Below are 12,181 nucleotides of genomic sequence, written 5' to 3'. Positions count from 1 at the left end.
GTAGAAATTGTAATTTTTATTTATTTATTTACTTTTTTTTTGTAATTTTTAACTGTATTTGGTGTTTTATGTTTTTCTATATCTTTAAATTTTTAGTGAAGATATTTTGTGTTTTTATTACTTTTGCCTTGCCGCGAAGTGAGACCTGAATTAATTGAATGAGAAATACATCTCTGATGAAATTCGAGGAAATAAGTGTTTCATAATAGCAAAAAATACTGTAGCCAGTCCTTTCGCACAGAGGAGAATTTTGACGAGTAGCGCATGCGCATTAGGTACGTAGCGCTGAATCTGTTTATTTTTTATTTGTTTAATTTTTTTATACATCGTTTTAGATTTATTATAGTATTTGAATAGAACATGTGGCAACGATTTCAGATGATGTAATTTTTTTGCATTCTGAGTTATAAAATGAATGAGATGTAAAGTGAATCTAGCGCCAAAGTATCGTTATGATAAATACATATAAGTGAATTTTAAAATGCGCATTTATTCTATTATGGTTTATGCGCTACCGACGAAGTAGATTTAATTCGATAAGTTTAAATGAAATGAAAGAAAAAAATGCGTATAACGTAATATTTTGTACAAGGAAATCATGTGTTGTAGACTTTCGTTTATTTCTACGATTTTGTTGTCTCCACCGCTTTGATTTCTTTTACGAGACATCAAACTATTTGCCCATACCTCCCCGCAAGTAGTTATTCCAATGTACTGTCATATTATGAATGATGTCTAACTGAAGTTGGTAAAATTCAGTCCACGTTAGTTCCTGACACCACAGATAGATAAAACGAACGGCAGTGAATCTAGGAAGACGCAAGCCTTTAAACCGTGTTTTGGTTCTCAATCCTTTTTTTCACAGCAAAAACGTACGTAACAACGCCATACATGAGCTTTCTTTGAGTTCAAAAGTTAGCTTCATCAGATGATATTAAGTACAAAGCCAGTTGCTATGAATTATTCCTTTGTCCTAAAGGAATCCTTATCGCAGCTTCTTCCTCATTAGTAGCTGCGATAAAGATTCGCAGCTTCTTCCTCAATTAGCACGATGTATTAGTGTAGTCCATCGTGCTAAGAAAATGGGGAAATACGGCAAAAACTAAATAAATAAACAAATAACGTGTGAAAATATTTCAAAAGAAAACTGGAAATATTGAGCCACGATATTTGGCGTGTTATTTTAGCGTTGTTTTCTTCTCATTTTTTCTTTATTTTTAATTGACACCGTTCTAACCGTAGAGTACCGAAAATCGTTGCATTTCACGAATAAATCTCTATTTTATATGATAAGAAAAGGACACTATTTCTCTAAATTCGAATGAAACGGAATTTAAGTTAATCTATAAAAATAATATGTATGTGTAAATACATATAAAACAAAATTAATTTTGGGTAATAATTTTAATAAATTTCTGTAATGAGAAAAAGAGTTAGTTTAAAAAAAAAAAAACACCAGAGTTAATTTCTTACCTGAACTGGCTGGGTTCATTAGCATGAGTGGCACGCAGTTTTGTCACCAAAACTCTTATTATGTTGCACAAAAATAGTAGATTCAGCTGAAATAAAAGTAAATATATTAGAAAGCACTGTAAAAGCTGCTCACAAATTATTTATCGAAATCTAAGGACAGTAGAGATAGATTTCTTTTGCATAGCATTATTTTATGTTTTTCGAAAAAATCAGATAAAGAAATAATCATTATGATGAAGCAAAATAAATGTAACCCCTTTCAGTCTATATGAATTTAACGTTATGAGTTTCGGGTTACGTAACGCACATTCTACTTTTCAAAAATTTATTAATGAAGTATTTATGAAGAACACAAGAAACACTTAAAATAAGTTTTTAGAGGTTACAAAAATAAAATGAAATTTTTAGGCTTTCTAATTGCACTTGAGGGATCAAAAAGCTCTTCCTGGAAAGCTTTTCATAGTGTTAAATTGCCTGACATTGTTCATCAAAAGAATCTTCCTCGGAACCGATAATTTCCATCGTCGTGTTTTTGAAAAATGCCACTAGTACTTAAGATATTTTACACGACTACTTAAAAGGTGCAAATAAATAATCGGGAAATAACACGGACAGATGAGGTTATTCAGCAATTTGAAAAATATAAAGAATATTTAGCAAATGTTGTTCTTCTATCTCACCTAGACCCAGAAATATCTTTTTCGTTTTGTGCAGATGCTTAGGACTGGGCAATAGATTCAATTTTACAAGTTCCTAAAATGATAGTTGGAAACCATTCGTATTTTATTCAAAGAAGCTTAACGTCACTAAGAAAAATTACAGTACATATGATTATGAACTTAATTTTCACAATTTACTTTTAATTTAAATATTTTGAACATTTGTTAAAAGGACGAAAGTTTATAGTGTATAGTGATCAAAAGCCTTTATCTACGCATTTTCTCAAAATCCCGATAAAGTATCTCCAAGGAAGATTCAGAAACTTCAATACATTTCAGAATTTACAACAGATATTAAGAAAATTACAGGAAAGATAGCATAGTAGCAAATACATTCTACTATGCTATTCTAGAATCAAAGAAATATTCTTAATTAATTATGTTCAAATTGCTGAATTTGTGACATTGTTAGAAATCTATAAATTTTTATTTTAATCAGTTTTCCCTTCCATCTGGTAAAAACAAATAAACTAAACAAAAGTATATGAAATTAATCCAGCCGAAGGAAACTCGATCGAAATGGATCCCTTGATTATTTGTACATGAAGATTTAGGATCAACTGTCATGCTTTTCTTCATATTTAAGAGTTCGGAACGAACTCGTACCACCATATGAAGGTCCATATTCTGTTATCAATCGTTCACAAAAATATTTTGCTCTCAGGATAAAGTGTAAAGAAAATAAATGTATCGATAGACAGATAGAAGGCAACATATATTCTACTACAAAAAATTTTTTTAACATGAGAAATATACAAGGAAAATTCAGAGATATTCAAATATACAACTAAAAATTGTAAATAATGCTCCAATGCGAGCTATGATTTAAACCAGAAAAAATGGGCTCAATCCAAAATTAAATCATCTTTAAGAAAATGCTGAAATGCTAGAATTCGTAAGACCCAATCGTGGCTCAAAAAGGCTGTTTATATTTATATATTAATTTTATTATGATTTTCAGAATAGGGACCGCAACGTAACGTTCGTTGCTGGTAGGAGAGTAATTGTAATGACATTAAATATGCAAATGTAACGGAATAAAGTATAAATAATTTATTAAAAGTAAGATACAAATAATTTAAAAGTGATATAAATAAGAAAACTGAAAAAAAATCTGAAAGCTTTCAAATTTTATATTACGCCAAACGTTTTTTAGACGCTTCGTGCGCTACTTATTAAATCGTACTTTATTTATTAAATAGCATGTTCTTTGCACTTATACCATAAAATTCAATTCAACAGAAATATTATAAAATATTTAAAAGAGCATATCATTAGAATCTCCAATACACAGTCTCGCGCGCTAGAGATAATTTTTTTTTCGTGCAATGTTTTCATTGCTCGCTTTGAAATCATTGAGTTTGTCAATCAGAAACTCATAAATGCTTTACAAAATATGAAATAGATTGTAAAACAAACTCCAAGTTCTAAATTTGGCTTTCAAGATGTCCATATACGAGTGGCTGTATATAATCACCTACGTGATTCAAAATTTGATGGCTCTAGGTACCGTTGTTTTATCACAATGCGAGAAACATACATATATTTAGGCAGATTCTTCATTATTTAATTTCTTTAAATATAATACAACGGTCTAATATTTGGTGGCGACAATTTAAAAAGTGATTCGCCGTTTATATGAATCAATGCAAAATGCCAAAACGAACTTAATAGCCCTTTTGGGCTAACGCCCTTCTGAGCTAATAATTATAAATGTTAATTTGCATATTACTGTATTATCTTTTTATGGCAACAGTTTTCTCACTGGATTTCGTTTTCGAATCTAATGTCTTGTTTTTAAGGATAAATTAATTTTACTAATAGAGATAAAAAATAAGGGATTTGATGTTGATATGTTTGCATTATTTCTAGTTAAGTAAAATACCATTAAGGTACGTTGTTTCAGCTAAGAGCTAACAAATTGATTCTTCGTTATTGTTATCAATTGCATTATTTAAGTAATAATATTAAATTTTGTTTAATTTCGTTAATGCACAGTTAACGCGATCAACAATTACATAAGATCATTTGCAAAACATTTCACCATCTGAACCGAAAATTTTTTCTACTGAAATTGAATTGTTCTAGAAACTGTGTTGGGATTATCACATCGAAAACAATACCTATTAACAGAGAGAAATTTATAAATCAATTTCAACAGAGTTGAGATGAAATATTGAAAATGCTTTAATTAGATTAGATTGGTAAGCAATAATTCAATCAACATCACCTTCGAGTTTCCATCTTGAAATCTGCACCTACTGAACGGACGCTACAGTAGAAACCATTTCATTACAGGGATCGTATCGATTTAGACTTATTTGTATTGAATGAAGCAAATGGATTAAATAAGCATTCTGAAATGTGTATAATCTTTGCAATAAGTGACGAAATATCCCCATGACTGATCGAAGTAAAGATATTATAATTTTATAAATTATTAACACAGAGAGTCTTAGTAGTATTTAATATAGAAAATTTGCCGAAACCAATTAAAAATAGTTTATTCTAACTGATTACAAAACTTAGGACCTTAACGTTCTTAGCAATAATTAATGAAATATTGAAGGGTTTAGCTGTTCATCACAGCAAAGAACTTTCAAGTTAAATCCTGGCAAAAAATAAATGTCTATATGAAAGGTATTTTTTGGAAAAATATTACTTGAAATAACGTTGAACGTTGTAGTATCATCTATTATGTTTTGGAATATTTGTTTGGTTTACTGTAGACCCTAGACCAAAAGATTAAGTAGTGAATTCTTGCTTATTCTTGGAAGAACAGATGACTGCAGAAGACAGTTTAAATAACATGTTAATTTGAATTTAACAAAAAAAAAAAAAAAAAAAAAAAAATGCACTCGCTCGGTGCTCACAATTTACCACCACTTGTGGCTAAGTAACTTAAAAATACGATGTAAAAATCACAATTTGTAAGATTAGCTGCATGACTGGTTCCTTACTTATCTATACCATTAAATCAGCTGCACACAGAAACGCCGAACCTAGAATATCAATATAATCTGAAGAGAGTGACTAAGCACCAACTACTCACGTGCAAAGTCATATTATTCAAACATGCGGCCATAAATTCGGTACAAACTCTTAAAACCGCTGCTTAAATACTAATTACAAACTCCTTTACGTTTGCATACTACGTCATTAAAATTTACATTCTGGCAGGAAACTGAAATCAGAAGGGAAAGGAGAGTTTCTGAAATTAAAAATAATTGGTTAGAATAAAATAAGGTCTTTACAACGTAGCATAAATTATTAAACGACCTGTGTAACCACCCTATTATTTTTTCCATGGGTAAAGATGAAGCCAAGCGGCTTTTGAACTATCTATACTTACACAAAAAAGGCCACCTATATTTATATGATAAAAACGCGAAGCACCATTTAGTTATGATTTCCTTTACGATGCAGATTAAGTCAACGCATGTTGGACAAAGAAGCTGAAACACATAAAAAATATAGCACTCCGAACTTTACACCATAATGCACGCTTCTAATATGCAACCCTAAATGATTTCGAGTTTCATTTACACCAGAAGCGAAGGAAGTAACTCGAAAGATAAGAAACGTTCTTCCAATCGGTTTATTTGTTAGCATAAGATTAAGTTTTCTGGAAAATGTTTTAGAGTATTTTAAAGAATTGTTGTGAAACATATAAAGCAGCGATCTACCAAATTACAGCAAAACTCAATACTCACAAGGACTACTGGAATTATGTGTCACATTCCTGACCGGGCATGTAATAGTAAAGCCTGTGGTAATCAGCGCCTATTCTTAGCTCTGTTTTCAGTGGCGTTGTGTTTTACTTAATTTGGTTCCTTTGATTATGGCAAAACATGCGAGAGCTTTCCGCCTATGTAGAGGGATGGTTTCCCAACGGAAGCTTCCTCGTATGTACATTAAACATAAGGAAAACCAGGACACTGCCCATGCAACCATTCCGTTCACCTGGAACCAACCCATGCCATACTATCAGTGTTTAGTGATTTTATCTCTCGATCACTAGTAGGCTTCAGTGGCGTCAGGAGACTGAACCGTTGACGGTAACAATCCATATTATTCAGCAACGAGCCTACTTTCACTTACTTTTATATTAATGAGGAAGTTTGCATGCTTAAAATGTCTTCAGATGTATATATTGTAGATCGTCATACGCCGAAAGTGAAGCACAGAAGTCAATCAGTATGCATTTGGACCGCTATAACAAGGAAACTTCTGAGACCACTGACTATTCTGATTCCTGATTATCCTAGGTTTAGGTCTTGATGGTCCAGTGTCGAACATTGTACCCGAAGAGGGTGTTGCTTATTAGGATGGCAAAGCAGCAGTCCCACTACAAAACTGTTGACAGACTGTTTTGAAGAATATGAAAGTGAGCTTCAGTATCTTCCATTGTCCTTCACAATACCGTAACCTCAATGCCATGAAACCCTTTTGTAGTATGCTAGAGCAGCTATTTATAATCTATAATTCTTTTAATAATCCATAGCAAGAATTTGCAGTTATAGAGTATTTAAAAACTACCTTCATTCAGAGTTTATTAGGCATTCCCTCCCGACAGTATTCTCGTTGCTATTTCATTATTTTTTTACCATAAAACTATAATCTTACAAAGGTCAAATGACACAATTGGTTCAACAACGCAGTAATAGCACATATTTTTAAAGCAAAGCTTTATTAAAAAACTGTAATTATTTTGACACTAAAAAAGAAAGTTTGAATAAAGAAACACTAAACGTTTGAAAAAAGTTGAATTGATGAATCTATAAACTACTAATAATATGTACGCCTACGTTAAACTCTTACACAATTCTTAATATAGAGTAAAGCAGAAAAATATTGAAACTATAATAGATATAAATATTACATGTATACGCCACACATATAATGCATTATTTATACATATAAAATTATTAATTGCATATATTATATTATTTACACATGTTACATTATTTAATAGAAGTTTAAATCATTGTTGATTCCGCAGAAAGATCCCGACTTTTCAAAAGGAATTGGAATCTCTCTACATAATGGCCAATGGGGGGTCTCAAATTCCTTTGAAAGTCTGGATCTTTATCTAAAATCAACAACTATTTAAATTTTCAAGTATACTTTTCTTTAAAACTTTCAAAATTTTTATTAATTTAGTACTTAACGAATTACAACTTTATTAATTTTATTAATTTAATACTTAACGAATTACAAATTTATTAATTTAGTACTTAACGAATTACAAAAAAAAGTACTAAATTAATAAAAATTTTGAAAGTTAATGAATTACAAATTTCCCCCCCCCACACACACGTGTACATATATATAATATGAATTTTTATAATGTTATATGTAACTTTGTTTTCACTAAACATAAGACAAACATTAAGACTCGACCTAAAAGGAAAACTTTATTACACTTAAACGCAAATTTAATAATATAACACACTAGGGTGTATCAAAATCAAAATTTAATAAAAAATATTAAATAAAAAACCTTAGTAAGATAGTCATGAACTGTTGTTTAAGTCTAACAGAGTGTTTAAATAACGCTGTGCGAGATCATATTGTATCTTGTAGTATGGTTAATATAAAATTATGAACCTTGACTTTTTCTTAAACAAATTTTGAGATACATTGATTTTTATGCTACAATCATTGTAGTTTTATGAATCACATTTTATGTGATTAGATATAAAAGAAGAATTTTTTTAATTAACAGAAGATAATTAGTTAAAAATATGTTGTTATTAAAACCGGCTGATCAACCTAAATTTGAAGTTAATGATTTTCTTTCTTCAATTAATGAAATGAAATAGTGAAAATTCTTGAACTTCTTTTCTAAAGACCTCAGAAAACTTTAAATTGCTGAATGCAAACTTATACACTTCAAAGCTAATAAAAACAAAGAACTCTTGGGGAAACTCTTTCTTTTACGACTTCAGGAAACACAGAGAAGAACAATGTCTCGACGTGGCTGACATTTCACAACTTTTAATACCCCCAGCTATAAAGTTAAGAACAAAGGAAAATTGTCTTTGGAATATTTGGTGCAAAAGATTTCATTTACGAATCTTGTTAGCCATCAATATCAACAGAGTTGATTGAGTTTTAACCAATGGACTATTAGTGCTCGTACTTTTGAAGAATTTAAAATGTTTCATTAAAATACACACAAAATGTTAAACATCATGTATTTGAAGAGCATAACTTCACTATATCGCCGTGAAAGTAATCATGAAAAAGAATATTAATCAAATTTCAATAAAATGATTTTAAATAAAATGATTTAATTAAATTTAACATATAATTACAAAATTTGTAAAACCAATGTATAGTAAAAATTAAACAGAATTTCTAAACGCAAAAAAATTTGTTTCTCTGCTGCGTTATTACAAATTGCCATCTTTTACTTTAAATGGTATGGTAAATGGTTACATAAGACGAGAATAAATGGTTACATAATATCTCAAAATTTGCCTACGCTACCTATCTCTTAAACACTGTAAAACGAAATGCAAAATTAAGCTTTATGGAAATGCAAAATTAGTTATTTTAAAACATGAAATGAGTTAAAAAGAAAAAATCTGAAACATTCCTGATTTTAACGATCGTCCAAAAGAACTCTTTTAATAGAATTTATCAGCTGAAATTATTGAATGAGCTGGTCGCTATTGAATAGCGAAACATTTTATAGGATATTATACTACGCATTTTAGACTAATATGGAATCGTTGTATATCTTCTGAATATTTAAAAAGTGAATAATATGTAATGTAATTTTTAAAAATATTAAATTTTTTAAATTATATATATCACCAATTAAAATGCACTTTTATTTAAAACAATCATATTCAAAAATATAAAAAAACTAATATTCATAGTAACTATATCTGTTGCTTTAAAATAGTTTGGTTTGTTAATTAATAACTTTCAGATAAAATATGAGAGACCAATAACTTCATTTTTTCAAACGGCAAGAGACTCGAATGAAAAGTGGTCAACGAATTAAAGTGAAACAACGCAAAATTTTGTTTCTAGACTAATAGTCTTTTTTTGTTTGTTTGTTTGAGTGGAAGTAAAAGAATTCACATTTTAACGTTGCGCCAGAGGATAAGAGAGATTTATTAAAGTGCTTTATGCTTTCTCTGAGCATCGCAGGTTACCAATCTGCTTTGAGCTCCCTTCTGCTGACACATTCTGTTGTGCCCTTTTAGTTTTATAATTAAGCATTGCTTTTTTCATACTCATACTCACGCCAAATAAAATTCAAGAACAAACTCATATTTATTAAAATATCTAATTTCGAAGTTGAATAGCATATAGTTTCAAAATGGTTAATGATAATGGCAAACTAATAAGTAACCTCTTCTGCTGTCCTCGTGGTCTTTGTGAGGTAAAACGATTCTAACTATTTTTTTCTTTTATAACATCCACCAGATTAAAAATATATTTTTTACTAGAATATGATTACTTTAACTTCCTATATTTTTCTAACTTTCATAAATTTATCAAGGTATTTTACCCATTATTCGAACTATATTATTAACCTCCTTATTCAAAACACAACATAGCCCCGTCAAAAAGACAAACTCCTACGATGACCATTTTTTAAAATGACTAGTATTTCTGCGAACATAAATAAATTGTAGTACCGAATTTTATCTCTCTCAGACGACCACAAACAATATTCTTGCGCGGTGTGTTAGAAACGATTATAAATTTTTTTATGCCTATTCCCCTCCAATAAAAACCACTGCACGGCACTGTTCCTAAAGTTTTGGCTTCTGCTGGAAACATGGAAACAGTTTTATAATTCTTGACAAAAAGGAACGTATTTTCTTAGACCTCAACCACATTGCTCTGGTGCTCTTTTATCCATTACACTGCTTTTTTAGACCTTCCTTAATCTGTGAAAGTAAGTTGTGCAAAAATGTGCTGTAATCAAGGTAATTTGTTGAGCAGAATGGGTAAGATAAAAGTAATTTCGTTCTTTTCGCAATCGACGGAACAGCTGGCCCATTGAGGTAAGTGCTTTTCCTTCTGTTGGATCCCGTCGATGGAATTAAAAATACATAAATATAAATAAATAGCTTAATACTGTGTCCTCCGAGAATTCATTAGATTTAGAGCTTCGTGCTGTGTCCTCCGGGAATTGGCCACGCTAAACGAGGAACATTGAAAGAAGAGCCAGAACATGGAAAGAAGGTGTATGGTGTGAATTGCTGAGACTGAGGGGAACACTTTTCACTATTATGGTACATGTTAGGCATACAGATATATTAAGAATATGGTATAGACTCAGGTACAGATGTAAAGATGAACAAATACTTTACAAATTGTGAAATACATTAAATGAAATATGGATTAATCATAATATTAAACATAATTAAAAGCAAAACAATTAAAAAAACACAAGGCATTAAGTAAATTAAAGTATATATAGAGAGCAGGCTGCTGATGGCATAGTATCCAAGGAAAGAAAGTCGCTCCAGGCTGTGAGAAATGCTTTTAGCAATGGTAATGCAGTCTCTAATGTGGTTCAGAGTATATTTATTCTTAATTGTGTTCTTGAACCATGACGGCATACTGATTGTTGCTGGTCTTTTTAAATGTGAATTGGCTGTGTGCGGGCAATCAAACAAATAGTAATCTGGATCACCAGTACTGCCACAGATACATCGGTCGCTATCTTTTAGACGAAATCTGTGAAGACATGACATACATAGGACATATTCTGTCAGATCCTGTGTGAGGTGCGAAGAGCTGCTATTTAAATTTTGGTTTACCTTTGGTTGAAAATTATACAGTCTTCTGCCTGTGGTGCTCAACTCCCAGTAGTTTTGCCATTGTTTTATTAAATCACATTTTAGAATGATTTTCAGATGTGAGTGCGGAAGGGGCACACTAATGCTACTCACATGGAGTTCATTAGCTGCGCTTTTCGCAATCACTTCTGCTGTTTCATTTCCTTTAATCCCTGTATGAGCTGGAACCCATTAAGGCTTGGGCCTCAGATTTGCATTGATCGAAATTAACAGTTTTTGTATATCTCTGACTATGAAATGCCTACTGCGACCGCCCTGGATGGCCAGCAAGCTTGACATTGAGTCTGTGTAAATTACCTTATATCTGCCATTGGTAGCAGTAAAGCCCAGAGATGCCTTTAGGGCTGTAAGTTCTTCCTGAAACACTGAGTTACTGGGATGAAGCTTCTTAGCCCAGGAATGGATTATGAGGTCACCGTCCATTACGCACTAGGCACTGCCAGTTCCGAGCTCTCCTTTGACATCAGTATAGACGGCTGAGGATTGTAATACACGTGGAGATTACATCTTGCTTCTATATCAACGTCTGCAAGGTGGCAAGGAGAGTGGGCAATGTTATTCTCTTAGTCTGAGGATACATAGTCTTACTATAAATAGTAACTTCTTATTTAAGTCTGATTGCTCTCATGCTCTCACAGCAGCACTCTCACTCAGTACTATCAAGTGCAGGGGGAAAGCACTGCCAAAACATTTAATGCAGTTGTTGGAGAGATATAGAATCCTCTGCAGATGCCCAGAAGAAATGGTCTTTGCGTGGAGTTCAATGCTTGTTGCATATTAATCGTAACATTGACACCCCATATGGAAACGCCAAGAAGAGCTATGCGCTCAGCGACTAAAGCATACCACAAATAGGCGCCTGAAATCTTAATCTACAAGGTCTAACGAAAATCACAAATTAGTATTCATAAAATTATCGTCAGCAGTGTTGCCATTTCGGTTATTTTTGTGTTACGTATATATCGTATGTTTCAAAACGCATGCACATAACAATATATCATAAGACGCAAGACTATTGCAAAGAATAAAGATGGTTTATTCTTAATGAACAACCAGTTTCACAAGGTTTTCATTTGAAGTTTTTGTGTAAAATGAATAATAACATATTGTTATGGCCTACTTACTGGAATACCTTAGCTTCGTGTGCATATATTC

The 12,181-nt window shown here is 31.5% G+C and overlaps 1 protein-coding gene across 2 annotated transcripts in view; it reads right to left on the bottom strand.

Moving 5' to 3' along the window:
- The window catches only part of LOC118189561 (calcitonin gene-related peptide type 1 receptor-like), a 501,544-nt gene that overhangs the window by 96,168 nt on the left and 393,195 nt on the right, over window positions 1-12,181 (bottom strand). For both annotated transcript variants that reach the window (XM_035360181.2, XM_035360189.2), the window contains exon 11: window positions 1,474-1,559. In XM_035360181.2, the coding sequence (XP_035216072.1) occupies window positions 1,474-1,559 (86 nt within the window). The remainder of the gene's footprint in view (window positions 1-1,473; window positions 1,560-12,181) is intronic.

Source organism: Stegodyphus dumicola, chromosome 7, assembly GCF_044657685.1.
Source record: "Stegodyphus dumicola isolate Sdum_Otavi_A_Nest chromosome 7, ASM4465768v1".
Classification (NCBI taxonomy): Eukaryota; Metazoa; Arthropoda; class Arachnida; order Araneae; family Eresidae; genus Stegodyphus; species Stegodyphus dumicola.
The sequence above is the reverse complement of the archived record's forward strand: the minus strand, read 5'-3'. Positions and strand labels throughout refer to the sequence as shown.